Genomic DNA, 23,135 nt, shown 5'->3' on the forward strand with positions numbered 1-23,135 from the left:
CAGGCATGAGTACTGGAGTGGGGTGCCATTGCCTTCTCCAGGGGACCTTCCTGACAACGGTTTGAACCCACATTTCCTGCATTGGCAAGCAGATTCTTTACCACTGAGCCACCAGGGAAACCCTCATCTGAAGAGTACTATTGGCTTAACTTAGAGAGAAGACAGATAACATGGAGCCTGAAAGGGTCAGCTCTCTTGAGGTTCAGAGCAGAGCACTAATATGCCAAGGTCCTGTTCCTCGATCCCAGAGATAAATGACAGGAGACCTGGCAGGGAAGAGCAGCGTGAGTCCAGCCAGTGCCCAGTGCCCAGCGACAGGCACAGGGCCATTGACATAAAATTCTATGAGGCTGGAAAGAGAGAGCACAGAGTAAAACAGGGAGAGAAAAGGAAGGGGAGGGGAAGAAGGTCTGAGTGTCAAAGGTGAAGAGATCTATACCTCCTGAGTTCAGCCTCCACTAGCAAAAAAAAGATGTTTGATAAATGCTATATTGTTTGGGTCTTAGGCCTATTGGAGCATCAGGAACTTCCTCTAGGTGCAACCTCCCCAGTGGCTCAGATGGTTAAGAATCTGCCTGCAGTGCTGGAGACCTGGGTTCAATCCCTGGATTGAGAAGATACCCGGGAGAAGGAAATGGCAAGCCACTCCAGGATCCTTGCCTTGAGAATTCCATGGACAGAGGAGCCTGGTGGGTTACAGTCAATGGGGTGGCAAAGAGTCGGACACGACTGAGCAACTAACAGTCTCACAACTGAGATACTGCTTTCCCTGTAGAATCTGTGTGTCTACTCCAGCATCGTGCTGGGAGCTACCTAGATCAGAGGCTTCAGCTTTTCCATTACACCCCAGAATTGACCTTGATGGGGATGGGGATGTAACCCTTCTAGATCGGGTAAAGCATTCCTGCTCTGCAGCTTGTGAAAAGTCAGAGTTGACTCATCTGCAGCCCGGTTCACTCAGGGTTTCACATTTTCCAGGAAAGGACCTTCCAAGTGCTTTTAGTCCTATGAAGCAGCCTTACCTCCCTACCCCTGGCTGGACAAGCATGATGGCCTCATTTTTAACTGAACGGAACTCCAATCCCCTGGGCTGCACAGCTGCCTCACTATTTCTATCTCCACCGTTGAGGAAGATGTCTGTGCTGGTGCAAACAGCTTCAGTTATGAACTAAAAAATGATCCTGATGTGCCTGGCCAGCTGGGTGCCTCTGGAGAGTATAACTTACAGTGATTGGTGGTGTCCAAAAGAATTAAAAATTTCATTTGCCTCTGGGATTCAGATCATTCAGATCCCTGAGTAGTTGACAAGAGTGGCAGGGTTCAGCTAAGCCTAGTTCTTCTCTCTTGAGATTCCAAATGGCACCGAGATGCCAGATACATAAAAGAAAAGAGACTGGAGTCTTGTGCAAAGAGATATGAGTCTTTCCCTGAACTTCAGTGAGGTCCTGAAGTCGTTTCTATGTTGTACATGCTTGTCATTATACTCATCATATATCATTACAATTACATTTTAATTATCCATCTTCTCAGCTAGACTTTAGAAAATATGAGCTGATGACCTGGGTCTCATTTGCCCACTGCCCTCACCCTTGGGTCTAGGGCACATAATTGTTGCTCACAAATATTTGTTTAAAAACAGGAAGGATTCTGGAGAAAGAAGAAAGGAAGGATTTTAATGATAGAATATTGATAAATGGCAAGATCTGAAGATTTTCAAAATATTCTTTCAAAGTATCTAATTTCAAAGACTGAATTGACATTGAATGAAATCTGTTTTCAGTGATACTACATTTCTTCCATCTGTAAGACTTGACATTAAATTTCTTGCTAAAGCACCATTTTGCTGGCTACATAGATCAGGAAAGCTCATTTGTAACTGAAACACATATTAAATGAATGACATATTATAATGCTGTTTAGCAAACATCCATCAACAGTGCTGACAATACCCAAGTTCCTTCACAGAGAACAATTTGTCGATCAAGAAGTTAATTTGTAGGGAAGCATGGTCAAATTTAACCGATAGATAGATCCATTCTAAGGGCAACATGTCTTCTTTTACAAATTAGAACACCTCTAGATAAAAACAAACATCATTAATAGCATAGATTTTTATGTAATTTTCCCATGAAAGACTAAAAATCAAAGTAAGATAAATTATACTTAACAATATTAGAAAAATAATTTAAAATAAAAAAAAAAGCATGACTCTAAGAAGCATCTCATTATTTGCCTGGTATTATCTTGGAAAGGTTAGAGTTGGTTTTGAGGAAGGGTTTTAAATGTGGTATAAATTTAAACAAAGGCACTGACATAAGAACATTTATACCTGTCATGTTCTCTGATTTAATAAAGAGAGAAAACTTAAGTTTGAAAATATGGAGCAAATTAAATATGTTTTGAGGAAATATATAGTGCATACATTCAGGGCTAATTCTTGTGAGAAGATATTTAATATTTAAATGTACTAATATATTTCATGCTATGAGCTTAGCATTTGCCCCCCCTTTTTTAAATATAAAAATATTTTGCATTATTCAAACCAGAAGATAAACAATGGTTCAAAAACAACTTATGTTCTTTACTGTAAAAGTTGTTGACTCACGTGTATTACAATAATCTCACTGAGAAACCATTTTCCAAATCGCATTTAATCACACACTTGGATAAACAGAAACCATTTTGTATGGCTTTGCATGTGTGCATGTGGCTAAATGGAAGTGGATATGGCATATGATTTGTGATTTAGCAGGGCCAATTTTAGTCAGAGTTGTGAATTTGTAACTTTTTTCTTTTAAAGTAGCGTTACGTCTCCAACTAGGGGTCCCTGAAATCTCACTTCCTCTACAGGTTCCTCCCTACATAAACACTTCCAATCACAAAAATGTTTGTTTGTTCGTACGCCCTTCTCTGCTACCTACAATCAGAATCTTCTCTTACACCCTACGTTCATCCTGCAGTATAAGCTATGCACAGGCAGCCCCAGATATTGTGTCGTTCAGGGGTCTATATCTGAACTGAAAGCAAAGGCTTAACCTAGAGATTAAGCTCTAGATAAAATGCAAGTCAGTCACAGGTTAGAGTTTTTGAGTCATCAGGTTCTTGATGGAGGTCTGCCAGTCATATTCTGTGAAAAGAGGTGTTTACTCTGACCAGAAATTTCTCTGCTTCTTCACTTAGAAAATGTCTTTTTCTTTCTAAATTCTATATCCTTTTCACTTCCTAGAGAAGATGATGGTTATCAACCATATCTTCTCATGAACTGATACAAGTTAAAAGAGCATACTGTTATTCTGTATGAATGAGGAGCAACTTTTCCAATTTTCATCTTTTCTCCCTCAGTATTTTTTCTGGCTTGATTCTTCCTCTGCTATGTAGTAGAGCCTGTGCTGATCCTTTTTGGTTAGTTACTGATACCTAAATGAAATGAAATCTTTAGATATGAGCACAAGTAGATCTCAAAGTAGATCTCTACATCTCAAAGTAAATCTCTACATAGTTTAGTTTATTAAAATGCACTGCTTCACTAGTTCATGTTAATGAACTATTCATGTAATTAATCCCTATAATTAACTCAATTGTAAACCTGTATATGTAACAAATATATAAGGAGTTACCTATAGGCACTATTCTCAGTGCTTAGAATACTCGGGTGTCACAGGAGATTTAGACATTACACAAGTCAACAAATAAATGTAAGAAATAATGCCAGGCTATAAGTGCTGGGTTTCCCAAGTGGCTCAGTGATAAAGAATCTGCCTACAATGCAGGAGCCACAGGAGATGCGGGTTCAATCTCTGGGTCAGGAAGATCCCCTGGAGGAGGGCACGGCAACCCACTTCAGTATTCTTGCCTGGAGAATCTCATGGACAGAGGAAACTGGTGGGCTACTGTCTTTAGGGTCACAAAGAGTTGGACACGACCGAAGTGACTTAGCATGCATGCATGCACGGCAAGCACCGTGACTAGGAGAAAAGGAACCGTGTGAGAAATGCAGGAGTCATTTTAGGCAAAATAGTTTAAGATCTTTTTGAAGAAGTGGCCTTTAACTGGAGGTCTGTGAAGAGAAGGAGCTGTGGGCCATGAGAAAGTCTGAGGAACAAGGCTCTGGGCAGAGGAAATGCAATGGAATAAGGAACTGAGACAAAAATATGCCTGGAGGGTTAAGGAACAGGAGAAGGGAGCAGGCTGGAGAAGAGGCTGTATGGCACACAGAAGCAGGGAGGACCCAGCAGAAGTCTTTTCAGAGGATGCCTTGCACGTCATTGTGTTAAATGCTTTCCTACAGGATATCTTTATTATTATAACTTTAGAATTATTATTTCTCTGATTTTGAGAAGATGGTAAAATAAGCTACATATAAGTAATACGTAACATTAAAATATTCTCTTACTGTTGGATATTTAGGTTGCTATCAGATATTTTCCCTATATATATTTTTTCTCTATATATATTTTCCCTATATATGTATTTCCATATATATATATTTTCAGATAGATGTGTGTGTATGTACATATATATAATGCATCTTTGCACATAACATGTTGTCCCAATTTCTAATTTGTATCTATGTTAGGACACTTTAAATTTGCTGTTTAATTACTAGCAACTTGTTTAAAAACAAACATGACAGAAAATCTCGGATGCAAAGAATGAACACAGAAAACTGATGCTGAAAAAGCTTATTCAGTAAGTAGTCAGTTCTCTGAGTCTCATTTGCTTCATTGGTGCAAAAGAGCACAGTGTTAAATCAGTAACGGTTACAGGCAGATGGGTGTTGGCTTACAGCACTGCTGTTAAACCTTAACTAGCAGGCATCTATAAGTTCTGTAGGTCATCAGTAACCCTTTTCACCCATGCTGATGGCTCAGCATATCTGTATCACTATTATTAGAAAATCAATGGTAAGTCCATTTTCCTGGGTCACTCCATTCATATACATTTCCCCCTTTTTTCTAAAAACCTGACTCCTTACCCCTTTACTAATCAAATTGATGACTCATGCCTCTTATTTACTGAAGCATACTGAAGCAATTAAAAGAGAATTTACTGTCTCACCCCCAAATCTACCAGATTGCCTGCATGTATACCTGTCAGCTAACATTTTCTCCTTGCAGTGGATGCATTGTCCCTGTTCTATGTAAGGTCAAGTCCTTCACTTCAGCCCTGGATCCTGTCTTCTCTCAGCTGCTGAAGAACTTACGATAGCTCTTACATCAATGAGTTTCTCCCTCTCAGTAGACGGTTTCCACTGGCATACAAATACTCTCCAATATCTGCACTCAACAAAACATATAAACACAAACAAACCCTAGACTACCCTGTTTCTTTTGCTGTAGCTCTATTTCTCTGCTTCTCATAGCCAAAAGTCCTTGAAGTAGTTGCTTAACTGTCTTTGATTCCTCCCCGCACAGCCTTTCATAAAGCTTTCTTTACTGTTTGTCCACCAAAATCACTGTATGCAAAGTCAAGAGTAGCTTCCATCTTGCCATATTTCATATTCAGTTTTCAATCCTCATTCTTATCACAATTTGTCTTCCCTCCATCTTGTTTTTTTTAACCTAACCTCTAGGACACTAAAGTCTCCTGACTTCTTACTTCACAGTCCATTTCCCCTTGGTCTCTTTTTCTGGATCCTTCTCTGCTGGAGCTATGAAGTTTAAAGCCCTGAAGAACAGTCTTTAAGTGTTTAGCTCTCTTCTTTTCTCTGTCTTTTTTAAGAGATTTCATTCTTTCCTGTGCCTTTAAAGTTCATTTATATACTGATGACTCAAATTTATGTCTATGATTCAGTACCTCTTTTGAGTACAAGACTCACATCTTACTGTTTACTTAGGATGTCTAATGGGAAGTTCTGATATAATGTGGACAAAATAGAGTAACTGGTTCTGCACATATTCTTCCTCCTTTCCTATCTGTCCTCTGTCTACTTCCAGCTCAATAAATGGAAATACCAGAATCTCCAAATGGCTCAGACTACAAGCCTGAAAGCCAATCCTGACCATTCTCTTCCTACACCCTGCAAAGGAGCTTTAGCAAATCCTGTTATCTTAACCTCGTATCATATCAAGAACACAACTAGATCTCATCTTAAATGGCGCCCACATACACATGTCCACTATCACCACTGCTATCTCGGCAATCCAGTCCAAAAGCATCTGCAACTTACATGTAAAAGTATCCAAACTGATTTCCATTTTGCCACTCTTGTCCCCTTACAGAGTATTTTTGCAACATCCATGGTGACATTTCATAAATAGAAATTAGATCACATAATTCTTAGCTTATTCAAAGTCTCTTTGTGCTTAAAATAATGTCCCAACCTCATACATTTTCAGAAAGCTGAGAAAAATGAGTTATTTTATATTTATACTGTTTCAAGTTCAAATAGAAAAATCAACCTGTGACACTCAAATATTATAATAAAAATCTATTATTTAATTTTAAGGGGAGTATATTAATAAGATACAGAAATTAAAATAAAGGCTGGATAAAAATAGAATAATGGTACAGAATAATATTTGCCAGTGATTTAGATGTGTGTAATTTTGAAACCTAAATTGAGGTTTTATGCTGAAAATACAGAAAAAAATAATGCAAAGTCTTTTATACATATTAGCATATTTTTAAAATATTTTCTAAAACATGTAAGCTCTTTCCTCATTTCAGCTTGAAGTAAACTTGAGTTTCCTCTCTTTTATGCAGTTTAGCAATTAAGAAAAACAAAAAATCATTAAAAATCCTGAGGACAGCAATTCTAGTGAGTCTGAAAGACTGGTTTTTCTCTCTCTTGGAAGGGCAACTCTCTAGTGAGTGGACAGCTGCAGGAAAAATAAACGCAGATTCAACAGACCCTGGAGATTTGAGAGGCGAGAGATGTCACGGACTGCCTGCCTGCATATGCTACTCCAAGTCTTGTCTTTTCATGTTGTTTTTCTTCCAACACATTCTAAGAGAGCATACCTTGAAATTTGTTCTGAAACATGGTCAAATAAAAATTTTAGATTGCAAAATACTCTGTGAAAATATGAAATACTGAAGCCAAATTTCTTTCATTAATAATACTTTATATAATCATTTACATTACTTCACCACTACCAATAAATTTCAGTTTCTCCTTTGTTAAATATGCAATTATCTTCTTCCCCTCCTTTTTCAATCTTCATATGTCTTCAGATTTAGTAATTCCATAGTTATCAGGGAAAATACTAGAGTTTGTACTTCATTTTTATTTTCACTTTACTATTTGATAATGTTTTCCAAATGGGATCACGACACTTTTGCCCCATAGAGAGATTTGATCTTATGCAATACTCAAAAGGATGGGATCATTTAGAAAATAAAATGCTTACAACCAGCAAAGAGATCTAAACTCAGAAAGTGTTATAACTCTGATATATCACATTTATGACATGTTTACTTTTTTTCCTTTCTCACTTTTCTGAAAGAATCCTGTTCTTAATGCATTCTTAATAAACGACGGAATGAGTCATAGACTGAGGGCCCATCTTTCCAAGGTTAGCAGACTGCAGTGAAGTGCTCTCATCATTATTTCATAAGCCATTAATTCCTTATGGTTTTTACAGTATTCATTCCCATTCATTAGATAATATTCTGCTATCTTTGCTTTCAAAGCTGTGCTTCTGGCTTTACATTTTCTGAAGAATAACTTAGGAGGAAAAACCACCCAGCAGTCCTAATTATTTGGCTATTTGGTAATAATAAACTCAGCTTTTTTTCTATTGAGAAGAAAGAAACAGGAAGCAAGAGGACAAGAAGAATTGGACTCATTACGCTTCACACTATGACGCCACAGTTAACATACAATACAAATGCTTTAAAAAGTGAGTAGAAGGGGGTCTGGATATACAAAATGCTTAATGGATTAATTTCAGTGCTCATAAAATCCAGTGCAAAAGTTTGAGTCCATCCAAGCTGCAGGCTGCCTGCTGAATCTGTTGTACTGGGCCCACCCCCAGGAGGGCCGCAGCCCGTTGGAGTATCCGGCTAGCTGCAGCTCTCTTCAAGAGCAATTGTTGAGTGTGCCAAATTGTGAGATATTGGTTCCCCTCTTGGGACTAATTGAGAGCACCAAACTCATTCTCACTTGTGATTCATCAAATACAAGATTTGAGGACCTGTCACTAGAGGTTTTTCTGGCAGAGTGGAAAAGGGACAGAGTGTCTTTACAGTATCAGCAGCTACTTCACTACAAAATGCCTAGTTTTTACACTATGAAATATATGACATTTTTTGAAATACCTCTTAATTACTTCAGTTTTATATATTACACTACCTGTGAGTGTGAAAACCCTAGAGTCCTCCAATTACCATTAGATGCATTCCTCTAGCAGGTTACACGTGCTAATGAAGGGAAAAAAAATCTAATTATAATTCTATAAATGGCTGTTTATTAGTGAATCATCCTCCTCTTTTTACCCTTCTAAGCTGTTTTTCTGGATGCATCAGGCTGTATACACATTTTGCTTTTTTAAGTTTTTACAAAAAACAAATCTATAAAGAGGAAGAGGGGGAGTAACACTTTGAGTGCTATGTTGGAATGAAAAGCAACTTCAATATTTCAAAATTTCTTCATGCAGTTCTCAAATAGTACAGATTTATTAAATAGTCTTACTTTCTTCGTATTGCTTTACATTTAATAACAGTGTTTACCAAGCATTGCTTGTTGGTTACCTGTAGTGAACTGAACTACAAGCCAAAACTTCAACTGTCTTTTCCATGTAAATTGTAACTACAGGACAGAATAGAGAAGATTTGTTACCATATGAAAGGCATGGAAAATAGTCACTTATTGCTCTCTCTGGCCAATAACCTTGGATGCTAGAAGCAGAAAAAATTGATTTATTTCACTATTTAATATCCTTTGAGTTGTGTTTTTATATAATTTCCCACAGTTCATCAAAGCATCCATTGTCCCTGAGTGAATTCACAGACAAAGCGATTGACATTCTGCCCTCCAAAGCTAATTTGGCAACCGTCAATCCCAATTTAGCTGCCAAATGTGTTCCAAGGGTTATGTTAGGATGATGGTTTACAGTGAATCAGGGGACTTTGATAAGGTTATCAGAGACTGGGAGCACATGAGGGGCTGGTGTGCACCATGCTGAACTGGACATAATTCTCAAATCAAGTCTGTCACTACTTTAGGATCTGAGAGCCCACTTCATATGAGGTCATTCTAATCTAGACAAGTTATTCCAGGGTTTAAAAAATATATAGTTGTTTTCTTTTTTTTTAACTTTAAATATTTCTAAATGTAAAGCCTTAGAACTCTTAATGGAAGCATGTTCTTTTCTTTTTTACATGGCTCTGTGAATAATAAATCTATAAAAAGCAGAGTTGCTTTAATTTGGCAAAGAATAAAAATTGATGTTCTAGAATGATCTCTAATTAGGCTTTGAGACAAACAGAATGGCACTTGTTAGACCACATTTGTATCTGCTTTCTTTTATTTCAAGCAGGATACTATCTTGAAATATTAATCTCTGTGCTTTTATTTTTCATACTTAACATTTGGAAACTTCACCTAGTGAATCAGGGATATCCTTCTTGCCTTGAAGAGGAATGACATCGAAGTAAGGAAGTACAAATGAGAACAGTTAACTTCCTGGAGCCATCAAAACCATATAGCCATCTAGTTCTTGCAGAGAAACAAAAAGCAACTCAGATATTAGAAAAAATGGTAGAATTGTGAAATAGTTTACATTGTTTTAACCACAAGAGTAAAGAAGGTAGAAATCCAAGTGGGAATTCTCAGATATTTTTGTAGCTCTCAGTGAGAGCCTCATGGAGCATATAAGTTTTTCAATACTCTGGGAATAAGGCTCCTCATCTTCTAGAAATTCAATTATAATTTTAAAATAAATATGCAAATAAAGTAGTATTAGATATAGGGCCTTTCATGGTCTAGTCATCTCAACCATGGACAAAGATACAGGGAGGTTTTGGAAAGAATTTTGCCATAAAATGAATATATATACTTCGGGTATTAAAAATGAAGTTAAGTATAAATTCTCACCAGAGCTCTTGGTTATCCAGTTTTTTGCTTCACTTGACACCTTGGGTAGAGTCAGTGTTAAGTAATAAATCTTCATATGTAAACACATCACAATCTACACTGTGATCCCTGCTTAAAAGGAAGTCAGAAACCAGGGAACTTCTCTGTGCTCTGCTTAAAGGTAATCTAATCTGAAAATGCAAAGCATGTTCCATGAACAAATAAGAACATCATCGCATAGGAATTTGTTATTGAATGTTTGCTACTAATGGATTATCTGAGTTCTTATTGCCTGAAAAGAAGAAAATTGTTTTTTCCGAAAAGAAGGAAATTGATCATGTGCTTGAGGTCCTCTCCTTTAAAGCTGTGCTGATTTATACACAGCCCAGAAACAGCCTTCTATGGGTTTGAAGCCTGAACTCAGCACTTCTCCCCCAGGCAGAATTAGCAAATGCCCCCAGAGAATATAGCATCTTCTAAAGGTCAATTCATCTCTTTAGGGGCGGTTACCAATACAAAGTATCATCCCATCAGCACCCCTCTACTGTTTTTGAATTGTTATTGTCTAAAGTTTACAATACACACACACACACACACAAAGACTATATGAAGAATAATAACATGCACTTCTTGCTTCATCTCATGGTCAATCTAAAAAGATTGCTATAGCCGTCCCAACACAAAACAATTCATTTCCTCTTTTATTCATATTTGAATAAAAATTTGAAATAAAATTTGCTTTGCTTTTCTTCTCCGAGTAAGAAGTGAATTAAGGAAGTCGGATTTTTTGGGGATGATGATAAATGCTTTGGGACATGTTGAATTTAAGGTGACAATGGAATTGACATGACACAAGCAGAAAGTTGGAGATGTGGGACCTTAACTTAGCAACAAGGTCAGGACTGAAGATATAGATCTGGCAGATATATGTGTAGAGATGATACTTTAAATTATGACAGTAAATTGCATTTTCAAGTGAAAGAAAGTAAACAGAGAAGGAGAAAGATCCAAAGACCTTATTCCTTGCTTTAGGGCCTTAAAAGGAAGTGGAACAAGTAAGCAAACAAAAGAGAATTGTAGAACTAGGAAAGTAAGCAGTTTAATTTAATGAATTACAATAGGAAACAAGAGAACAGAGGCAGCTAGTTCATCTCTATTTGGGCGAAAATTATACTATATGCAATTCTTGATAACATGTAGGACATTTATCCTACATCTAAAAGCAAAATCTATTGTGATGATTTGGGAAATAATTTTTATATATCATTTTAATTCATGATTTCTTAGACTGTATGCATTTTAAGAAAAGCAAGATAAAAATATGAATCCAATTAAATGTCATCTTGATATTTATTAAACTTAGTCTTAAATCAATTAGCAGAGGTATTCTTGTTTTATTAGTAATTGAACAGGTATTTTACTTTTTGAATATCATTAATTCAAATTAAAAAATAATTATGAGACTCTCCATACCACCTTTTCCCATATGAAATCGTAAAAGCAAATCTTGATACAAGCATTGATTTCATTCAGCAGAAAATATCCAAATATCAGATACCTCTTTAAATGAATAATTCATTTTTTAATAAAAGGAATAAACCTGGGATTGATGCAATAGCACTTCATTTCACAGAGCACTTGCAACTGGTTTTTAGGATTTGTTCCCTATTGCCTACAGTATATGACAGGTTTTATTCTCTTCCCATAGCTTTTGTTTGCAGGAGTGCAATTTTATTCTTCAAAGCTTAAATAGGCCATATTTTTACATAGCTTTTTTATATATCAACATTTTAAATGAAAATTTACACCTAAATAGCAAAAGCAACTATCAGAATTACTAAAACATTACAGCTTTCTAGACACTGCTAATTAAAAGCATTCATTAAGTATAATTTATTGCTTTGGTCATGTCTAATGAGATAAGTTTCTGGTAATATAATGAAACATATATACCTGCATCCATATTATCAAAGGGCTAAATACAAACAAATCGGATTGTTTTAAGTGTAAAATAATCCTTTGGTTACATTTCATGATCTGTAAGTAAATTATTTTATTTCTAAAGATAAAGGGTTTATCTTTCACTGCTGGTGCCCATAAATGACCAAAATAGAAACTGAGATCTCAAGATAGTCACATAAATAAAAGTGTTAAGATATAATTTCAGCCTAAGAATAATTTATAACTGTGACACATCCAACAGAATACAGCTTTCTTTGCAGGTATCAGAAGAGCACTAATATTGTTTTCCTGAGTATAACTATTTGAAAATCATTCCATAAATTTCATTTTCCCAGGTGATGAAGCTAGTAAGTGAACACATATTATGTGTTTTCCTTCTAGCAAGGCACTTTGAAGTTAACTATAGAATAGCAGATCTCTTTTTTCAAAATAACTCAATTTGGTTAACAACTGGAGTTAGTTCCATTTCTATTTGACATGTGAGCAAGAAAATCACAACTGACCAAAATAATCCCATAAAATAATCAGACTAAGCTACCTGAGGAATTCATCAAACTATTAGTCTAATAGTCCAGGTCACATTTAATGCTCAAAGGCAGTTGCCTACAAAGTTAGCAAACATTTTAGGTTAAAAATTAATGCCATCTCTGTCTCATTAATAGAGCATATATTAAAATATCATCCTAGGAAGTAACAAACTGTATGGTGTTTCAGAATATTTGGTGGTGGTTTAGTTTCTGAGTTGTGTCTGACTCTTTGTGACCCCATGGACTGTAGCCTCCCAGGCTTCTCTGTCCTTGGGACTTTCCCAGGGGGTTGCCATTTCCTTTTCCAGGGGATCTTCAAGACCCAGGGATCAAACCTGGGTCTCCTGCATTGCAGGCAGATGCTTTACCATCTGAGCCACCACGGAAGCCCTCAGAATATTTAGTCACAACACTAATACCTAAACCATTAATATAAATAGTGTGGAAATCAGTTATTATACAATGTAAATGTTTAGAAATGGTTTTTATGTAAGCTATATGTTTATTTGTTCCTACCATATTAAGTGTTGGTTTATATGACATTTACAATGTTTTATTAATATCATTGAGATCAAATTTTTAAAAAGAACTTTCTCTGATTGATTAGTTTTATTTTTGCTTATATCTCATGGGGATAATAATAAAAATATATTAATTCATATTGTAATAATGATGTTGGATTTACACAGAATTTTTGATGGGAAAAATATTGTCTATACAATTATGGATACAAAGAAAACGGAAGATCAACCCATTCAGCCGTGTGTATCATATTATTATAATTAAGTCATTTCATTCCTGAAGGTATTCATTAATGACACTAATAACTGTTTCTCTCATAAGTACATAGCAGATAGTTTAGCATAAAAAGTAGAAAAGACACTGGAATAAGAAAACACAAAATTCTAAACTCTAATGGGTAACTCGAGTTTGCCTTAATACTGTACTACTTTGTATTATTTCTTGTCAATATTCATTATGAAGAATTAACTCCTTTACAAAATGCTTTATGGAAATAAACACACTCTCTCACATACATAAAGACCACAGAATGTCCTCCCTGATTTTATTTCTCATGTTTGTCTTTCAGCTTCGAACAATCTGACCCATTCATATGGTCAAACAATTTTTGGGGGGAGGTGAAGGAATAAAGCCATTTATATTCTGTAACCTAAGTATTATCAGCAGTTTCAGGAGCCCCATTTTTGAGCTTTCATATATCTGTACATTTTTCAATCACCATTGCTTCCTTCTGGCACTCTATTACTTGAAGAATGTGAGGCAGTTGCAGAAGCTAAAGAATTAAATGGCATAAATACATCTTTCTCAAACCCTTTGAGCAGGAAAAGGGAGGAAAAACTCAGAACAGATAACAATATAACTGTGCCCTTTATAGTTTTCCTTTAGATTATTTGTTAAAAGGAAATTATTAAATTTTCATGTGCTCTGCAGAGTCTAGCCTTGGTTTATAAGATGAAAAGAAAAAAATATTATTAACTGCTTCACTGCCAAGGGACAGCTGTTACCTGCCTGTGTGCATTAGCAGAATTCTTAATAACTTGGGTTTCAACTCTCTCGAACGCTGTTTTAGGATATACCCTCACTTCAATTCCAATGCCCACGTCCAAGGTCATGAGATCACAAGCTTTATCCAGTGCCCACAGTCATCATGTGGAGTGGGAAGCAAAATTACAGAACATTTGTGCAGCCAGCCTAGTTCAAACCTCTCCTTTATTAATATTAAACAAACTCTCAAATCTGCGAGATCATCTTGCTTAGCCAATACGCCTAACTACCTGTCTTCCAATGATTAAGGTGATTATTTCATTGAAAATGTCATTGAAAGTCATTTTAGTGAGGAATCTCTTTGAAGAAATTACATTTTACAGCAATGTGTATAAATTGGGCAAGGAATTCAAGTCCTGGGAAGCATGCATGCTTTTCTGGCCTGAAAGAAATGTGAACTTTAAGCAGAAAATTAAGTGTCCTTCTGAGAGTCACCTGAATAATTCGTTTTCATTGGTCACGACATGTTCAGGAAAGGCCCGCCTGCTGCCAGGAGTGTGGAGTATGATGCCTGGTGAGAATCACAGAAACGCCATCCACCAGGGCAGATACAGCAGAGGGTCCCAGTGAGAACTTGTCCTAAACGTGATCCTAAAACTACAGGTTCCAGAAGCCTGGGGTCTATCTCATATGATAGTGTCACCCTCTTATCTTTCATCATTTGCTTTCGTAAAAAAAAAAAAAATCAAGATTACTTATACTCAGGATCATAGTTAAATAATAAACAAACAGACTTGAAAATGCTCAAAGAGCTTTGTGAAGTGCCTGTATGCGAGATTAGAAATGTGAATTACCATGACCCCATCCCCCACGCATCAAGGTATCTAGCCCTGTGAACAGAGTTCCTGGCCACTTTCAGCTCTTTTAGCCTTTTAAAGCAGGTTGTCATCTCTGGGTTTTAAAAGTGTCAACATCTTTGCATCATCTTTCTGCTCTAAGCAATAGAGAAGTAAAAGAACATTTTTATAATCTCTTTTAAAATAATTATGAAAATTTACAAGTTTACAACTCTCTCCAGTGTCTCAAGTAGGATTTGCTACTGTTTTGAATGGATGATCTTATTTGACTTATTTGCTGTTAACTGCATTCAATAGAAGAAGGATGATGGTTTTGGAGATGTACAAACTGCACTATTTCAATTGTAAAGGCATTTATGTTAGAAATATAATAGCAAGACACACATGCAAATACAGAAACATACACACACTCATAGAAGTACAGCACAAAATGAAACCTGGATGAAAATATAAGTATTTTAAGTCTTTCCGAGACTGTTTTAGAACAAAATATCTATTTCATTCATTTATGTGATAAATTATATCTCTCTGGTAACAGTCTTATTCAACTAAAACTCATTAATTATTTGAATTATTACATTGCTATTGGGGTCTAATTAGGTAAGTCTTCAGCAGAATAATAAGCAAACTAAGTGATTTCAGAAAACCTTCAAGATCTTACTTTTGATAAAATGCCTACTCTGCTTCAGAACTCGCTCATGAGTCAATGTTTTAAAAGTACACATTCTTATTGTAGTAATCAATATTTTACTTTAGCTTGCTTAAAATAATAAACGGCATTTTTGTGACACACTGAAATATTTCTTTGATTGTAGAAATGCAGAGAGATAGATGAGGACAGCTTTAGATTTACCTTCGTATGAGGTGCATCTAAGTGACAAAAGCAGAGTAAGCCTGCCTTACTTAGGAAGAGGCTTGTTAACACACAACTGATGACTCAGGCAAATCAGATGGCAAATTACCTTTGAGAGGTCCCCAGCCTCCAAATAGAAGCAGATAACAAACACATTCCACGTAACCCAGAGGACTAGCCAGACAGCATACTGTAGAAAAGCAAGAGAGAAATAACATAATTAATTTTGAATCAGCTGAGTAAGATTTAAATAGAACTGGAACTTTTGAACACCAAATCTTAAAGATTAATGGGGAATATTAGATATCACTTCTTTCTAAGAAACAGGATGAGATGTACATTTATCTCTAGTTTGATTTTTTTTTCCCCCTCACTGTTATGAACTATAGTGTTACAACTCAAACTAGCTTAGGGATAATGTCTTCATTTTTTTTTAGACAAAATAGATAGCAGCCCACATTTCTGTTTTCAGGGGGAATGGTTATGGTTTCTAGACATTAAAAAAATAATGCCTGAATAGATGTATCAACTACAATCCTTCAAAAAGAGAACTCTTATTTACATTTAGCAAGATCAACTCAATGCTTGATAACATGTAACCTTTCCCCAAGTTAGCTAGCATCATCTTCAAATCAGTTTTCATATCTTTGTCCCATCTAATCATCTTTCTCTCTTTGGTATCTTTTTTTCCATTTATCTTTTCATCTTAGTTTATCCTCTTGATATCCCCCATTATAGTGACCATCTAGTTATTATCTCTAATTCTATTCTGTTGTCATATTCAGGGTACTGTCTTTGTCAATGACAAAATTTTCTTACCAAGACACAGTCCTGAGCATTCAGTTAGCTAAATTTATTAAGCCCCTCGTTAGCAACATGCTAGAAAGACAATGGGGATAAAAGACCAATGATACATTCTTCCTGAGTTCAAGGCAAGTAAAGGAAGCAGATCAGAAGAGATGCTTCTTAAATAAGAATCATAAAAAGATGTATCAGTTCAGTTCAGTTCAGTTCAGTTCAGTTCATTCGCTCAGTCGTGTCCGACTCTTTGCGACCCCATGAATCGCAGCATGAAAGGCCTCCCTGTCTATCACCAAGTTCACTCAGACTTGCATCCATTGAGTCAGTGATGCCATCTAGCCATCTCATCCTCTGTTGTCCCCTTCTCCTCCTGCCCCCAATCCCTCCCAGCATCAGAGTCTTTTTCAATGAGTCAACTCTTCCCATGAGGTGGCCAAAGTACTGGAGCTTCAGCTTTAGCATCATTACTTCCAAAGAAATCCCAGGGCTGATCACCTTCAGAATGGACTGGTTGGATCTCCTTGCAGTCCAAGGGACTCTCAAGAGTCTTCTCCAACACCACAGTTCAAACGCATCAATTCTTCGGCGCTCAGCCTTCATCACAGTCCAACTCTCACATCCATACATGACTACTGAAAACCATAGCCTTGACTAGAAGGACCTTAGTAGGCAAAATAATGTCTCTGCTTTTGAATATGCTACCTAGGTTGTTCATAACTTTTCTTCCAAGGAGTAAGCGTCTTTTAATTTCATCGCTTCAATCACCATCTGCAGTGATTTTGGAGCTCCAAAAAATAAAGTCTGACTAGTCTAACTTAAGGAAGAAAGATAGCAAAAGTGTGTAAAGTATTCTGAGAAGAGGTAGTCCTGTGTAGTTTAACAGAAGAGTTGAAACACCTTCCATTAGAGGTGAACCAAGATAACTTATGGATTTTACCAAATAAGTGAATCAGAGTTTGCAAGGACTACCATGGGAGGGTACTATAAACACAGAGAGCAGCAGGTGTGATTTAAAAAAAAAAAAGATGAAACAAGAGGCTTCTACATCATTTCTCTGCTAAATAAATACCAATGACTCCCATTATTTATACAGTAAGTTCCAAAATCTTTATTTTACAGTTCAAGGACCTCCATGAATATTGTACCATGTTATCTTTCAGACACGTTTCAGTTCATCCTTCAAGCCATTATGATTTACGTATGTATTGGACTGCTACTCTTCCATGTACGTGGAGAGTTATTTCTTACCTCTGAGCCATTTTGTATGTTATTCTTTATCCTTTAATAATTTTTCTTTTTCCTAATACTCCTCTTACCACATATCAATATTCTATTTTTCTTCAGAGGTCAATATAAGTATCATCTCTTGAGTGATACCCAGTTGGAAATGGTGTATCCCTGCTTTATGATCCAGTAAGATCAGCTACCCAAGATGGACGGGTTATGGTGCAGAGGTCTGACAGAATGTGGTCCACTGGAGAAGGGAATGGCAAACCACTTCAGTATTCTTGCCTTGAGAACCCCATGAATAGTACGAAAAGGCAAAATGATAGGATACTGAAAGAGGAACTCCCCAGGTCTGTAGGTGCCCAATATGCTACTGGAGATCAGTGGAGAAATAACTCCAGAAAGAATGAAGAGATGGAGCCAAAGCAAAAACAATACCCAGCTGTGGCTGTGACTGGTGATAGAAGCAAGGTCCGATGCTGTAAAGAGCAGTATTGCACAGGAACCTGGAGTGTTAGGTCCATGAATCCAGGCAAATTGGAGATGGCAAGAGTCAAGGTCGACATTCTAGGAATCAGCGAACTAAAATGGACTGGAATGGCTGAATTTAACTAAGATGACCATTATATCTACTACTGTGGGCAGGAATCCCTTAGAAGAAATGGAGTAGCCATCATGGTCAACAAAAGAGTCCAAAATGCAGTACTTGGATGCAATCTCAAAAATGACAGAATGATCTTTGTTCATTTCCAAGGCAAACCATTCAATATTACAGTTATCCAAGTCTATGCCACAAACAGTAACACTGAAGAAGCTGAAGATGAATGGTTCTCTGAAGACCTACAAGACCTTTAAGAACCACACCCAAAAAAGATGTCCTTTTCATTATAGGGGACTGGAATGCAAAAGTAGGAAGTCAAGAAACACCTGGAGTAACAGGCAAATTTGGCCTTGGAATGCGGAATGAAGCAGGGCAAAGGCTAATAGAGTTTTGCCAAGAGAATCCACTGGTCATAGCAAACACCCTCTTCCAGCAACACAGAAGACTCTACACATGGACATCACCAGATGGTCAACACCGAAATCAGATTGATTATATTCCTTGCAGCCAAAGATGGAGAAGCTCTATACAGTCAACAAAAAAACAAGACCAGGAGCTGACTGTGGCTCAGCTCATGAACTCCTTATTACCAAATTCAGACTCAAATTGAAGAAAGTAGGGAAAACCGCTAGACCGTTCAGGTATGACCTATATCAAATCCCTTATGATTATACAGTGGAAGTGAGAAATAGTTTTAAGGGCCTAGATCTGATAGAGTGCCTGATGAACTATGGAATGAGGTTCGTGACATTGTACAGGAGACAGGGATCAAGACCATCCCCTTGGAAAAGAAATGCAAAAAAGCAAAATGGCTGTCTGGGGAGGCCTTACAAATAGCTGTGAAAAGAATGCTCAAACTACCGCACAATTGCACTCATCTCACATGCTAGTAAAGTAATGCTCAAAATTCTCCAAGCCAGGCTTCAGCAATACGTGAACCATGAACTTCCAGATGTTCAAACTGGTTTTAGAAAAGGCGTAGGAACCAGAGATCAAATTGCCAACATCCGCTGGATCAAGAAAAAGCAAGAGAGTTCCAGAAAAACATCTATTTCTGCTTTACTGACTATGCCAAAGCCTTTGACTTTGTGGATCACAATAAACTGTGGAAAATTCTGAAAGAGATGAGAATACCAGACCACATGACCTGCCTCTTGAGAAACCTATATGCAGGTCAGGAGCAACCATTAGAACTGGACGTGGAACAACAGACTGGTTCTAGATAGTAAAAGAAGTATGCCAAGGCTGAATATTGTCACCTTGTTTATTTAACTTATATGCAGAGTACATCATGAGAAACGCTGGGGTGGAAGAAGCACAAGCTGGAATCAAGATTGCCGGTATAAATATCAATAACCTCAGATAGGCAGATGACACCACCCTTATGGCAGAAAGTGAAGAGGAACAAAAAAGCTTCTTGATGAAAGTGAAAGAGGAGAGTGAAAAAGTTGGCCTAAAGCTCAACATTCAGAAAACGAACATCATGGCATCCAGTCCCATCAGTTCATGGGAAATAGATGGGGGAACAGTGGAAACAGTGGCTGACTTTATTTTTTGGGACTCAAATCACCACAGATGGTGATTGCAGCCATGAAATTAAAAGACACTTACTCCTTGGAAGGAAAGTTATGACCAACCTAGATAGCATATTCAAAAGCAGAGACATTACTTTGCCAACAAAGGTCCATCTAGTCAAGGCTACGTTTTTTTCCAGTGGTCATGTATGGATGTGAGAGTTGGACTGTGAAGAAAGCTTAGTGCTGAAGAATTGATGCTTTTGAACTGTGGTGTGTGAGAAGACTCTTGAGAGTCCCTTGGACTGCAAGGAGATCCATCCAGTCTATTCTAAAGGAAATCAGTCCTGTGTGTCTATTGGAAGGACTGATGTTGAAGCCGAAGCTCCAATACTTTGGGCACCCCATGCCAAGAGTTGACTCATTAGAAAAGACCCTGATTCTGGGAGGGATTGGGGGCAGGAGGAGAAGGGGACGACAGGATGAGAGGGCTGGATGGCATCATTGACTTGATGGATATGAATTTGAGTGAACCTGGGGAGTTGGTGATGGACAGGGAAGCCTAGCATGCTGCAATTCATGGGGTCACAAATAGTCGGACATGACTGAGCGACTAAACTGAACTGAACTGAAGATCCGGCTTTCTCAAATTTCATTCCAAATGTCTTATATCTAATTATTTGCATGTTTTTTGTCCTTTGCACAATGCCAAGTTCTTTGAGGGAAAAGACTATTTCTATGTATACTTATACCCGTAAGTTTCTAAGTTAATTCTTGGTACAAAATAGGTATTCAATAAATATTTTGTAATCAATCAATGAATGAGCAGCAATATGGGGGGAAAAAATCTTCATTTTCAGAAGAACTTCTTATACCCATTACAGATTTGATTTTCATGAGACTACTATGATCATTCATGTAGTGTGAGGACTGAGCCCTAAATGATAAGATTGAATGCTCAGTAGCTTCACTTGTTTCTAACCTTTTGCGACCCTATGGACTAGGACTGCCAGTTTCCTCTGTTCACGGGATTTTCCAGGAAAGAATATTGGAATGGGTTGCCGTGCCTTTCTCCAGGGGATTTTCCCAAACCACGGATCAAACTAGCACCTCCTATGACTCCTGTATTGTAGATGGATTCTTTACCCCTGAGCCACTGGGGAATCCCAAATGATAAGTCTGTGTAATCATAAATCATAACTTGGCTGCTTTTCAAGTGATGCTTTCATCTAACTGCTGAAAATGTTCATTGCTCAGAATAAAGTAAGGGCAAAACTAAATGGCCAAACACAAAAGAAAGGGTTTGAGAAGTGAAAGCTTGGTACTGGAAATACAGTGAGTAAGGTAAGCAGGCTGGGGTGTGACATAATCATAGTTCATTATAAGCATTCCTAAGATTAGTGAATCATGTCTTTAAAACACCTCATTTATTTGACAGTTTAGAATTATCAACAGTTAAGTGTTATAATATTAACAATGAAAATATCTTTAATAGATATAGATACATGTATACTCATAAAATAAATATCCCTGGTAAAAATGATTGGACTATATTTATCTTTTGCTCAAACTTAATTATGAAAGTGTTTGTCAGTTGTGTCCAACTCTTTTTGACCCCATGGACTGTAGCTCACCAGGGTCCTTAGTTTATGGGATTCTCCAGGCAAGAATACAGGCGGGGGTTGCCATTCCCTTCTCCAGGGGATCGTCCCAACCCAGGGACAGAATCCAGGTCTCCTGCATTACAGGCAAATTCTTTACTGTCTGAGCCACAAAAGAAGCCCTTATTTTAGCTTTATTTTTTCATCTTCAACAATAGCATCATTTATTCTGCCTAGGCATTCTCATCACTTTCTCATCCATTGTTATGATACAAAAGAACAAAAGCAGCCCAAATAAAGCAGCTTATTTTCTAATTTTTGATCATATTATGACCAGGGATTGCCTGCTTTATGGTATAAATCCTTTCTCCTAATTCATAAATCCTATTACATCTACTTCATGCTATAGAAACGTTCAATTATAAGAAATAAAACATGCTAAATACATTAAATAAAATATACTGCTATTATAATTAAGTTGATAATCAGCCAGAATCGGATAAAAATCCAATTTTAATCATAGATTACAGTGCAGATCAAAGAGAAAGGCAGGTTTCTACCTTCTTAATTTACCAATGCTGCTATTACATACTCACACTTCCTTATGATTTTATGTCTATGGACACATTTTAAAGACTGCATAATTTTCAGTTTATTTTACAAGATTACATTTCCCCTCAGTTGTAGAATTTTCTTATTGTAGGAAATATTTAAAGTTTTGATCATATATAGCAAATTGAGAAAAATACCATGCTTAGATATAATCACATATCATTTTAGTGTGTTTCATATGTACTTTTTCTATTAGTGCATTTTTCAGTCATGTATGTTACCACGGGAACCTTTCTCTATATTCTGTTACCTGAATTTTTTTACACTTGATTAAAATATCTCATTGAATATTCTGTAACATATGTTGCAATGCAATGATATACTATAAGTTATTCAACTAATTATCATTAAACTTTTTGTGCTTTTCTTATTCTATTTTGATCGATTCCTATAAATTTGGATTTTGCATAAAAAATTTCAGTTCAGTTTGACATGTTAAATCATACCTGAAAATATTTTGTTTAAATGGACTATTTCTAAGACAGACTATAAATGTTAGAATATCCAACAGGCATCATTTTAATGAACATATAAACATGGCTATTAAATTTTATGCAACTCCAAATAAAAACAGAATCCCCAAAGGCATTCTATTCTTGAAGCAAAAAATGGAAAATAATTCTCTTAGATTGAAAAAAAAATGATACTCATTCACCATGAAGACACCTGTATATAACTAATTTCTTTCAATTCATGCAACATATTTCAGACAAGGATATTTATAGCCCAAAGGCTAGAAGGATTCCATTGAAAGAGCTTTTGAGTGAAATAATAATAAATCAAGTTATATAGGAACATCTTAATTGACATATGCAAATAAGAGGTTTGAAAGGCTAAAAAAACATAAGAATTAGTGAGAAAATACCAACCTACACTTTTAAAAACTGAAATTCATGCAGTTTAAGAATTAGATAGTAATTCTATTCATGTATATCTGTTCTTATAGCAGAGTTTTATGATGTAATATATAGAGCTAAAAGTGATACGTGAGAGGAAAAAAAATCTTCAATCTATTAAAAGGCAACTTGTATTTTATTGTCACATATTCATCACACT

The 23,135-nt window shown here is 36.5% G+C and overlaps 1 protein-coding gene across 1 annotated transcript in view; it reads right to left on the reverse strand.

Annotated features, from left to right (window-relative positions):
- NKAIN2 (sodium/potassium transporting ATPase interacting 2) overlaps positions 1-23,135 on the reverse strand; it is a 631,336-nt gene that overhangs the window by 514,323 nt on the left and 93,878 nt on the right. Inside the window, exon 3 of the mRNA XM_068985329.1 lies at positions 15,833-15,913. Coding sequence (XP_068841430.1) covers positions 15,833-15,913 — 81 coding nt within the window. The remainder of the gene's footprint in view (positions 1-15,832; positions 15,914-23,135) is intronic.

This window comes from Capricornis sumatraensis, chromosome 13, assembly GCF_032405125.1.
Source record: "Capricornis sumatraensis isolate serow.1 chromosome 13, serow.2, whole genome shotgun sequence".
NCBI classification, from domain to species: domain Eukaryota; kingdom Metazoa; phylum Chordata; class Mammalia; order Artiodactyla; family Bovidae; genus Capricornis; species Capricornis sumatraensis.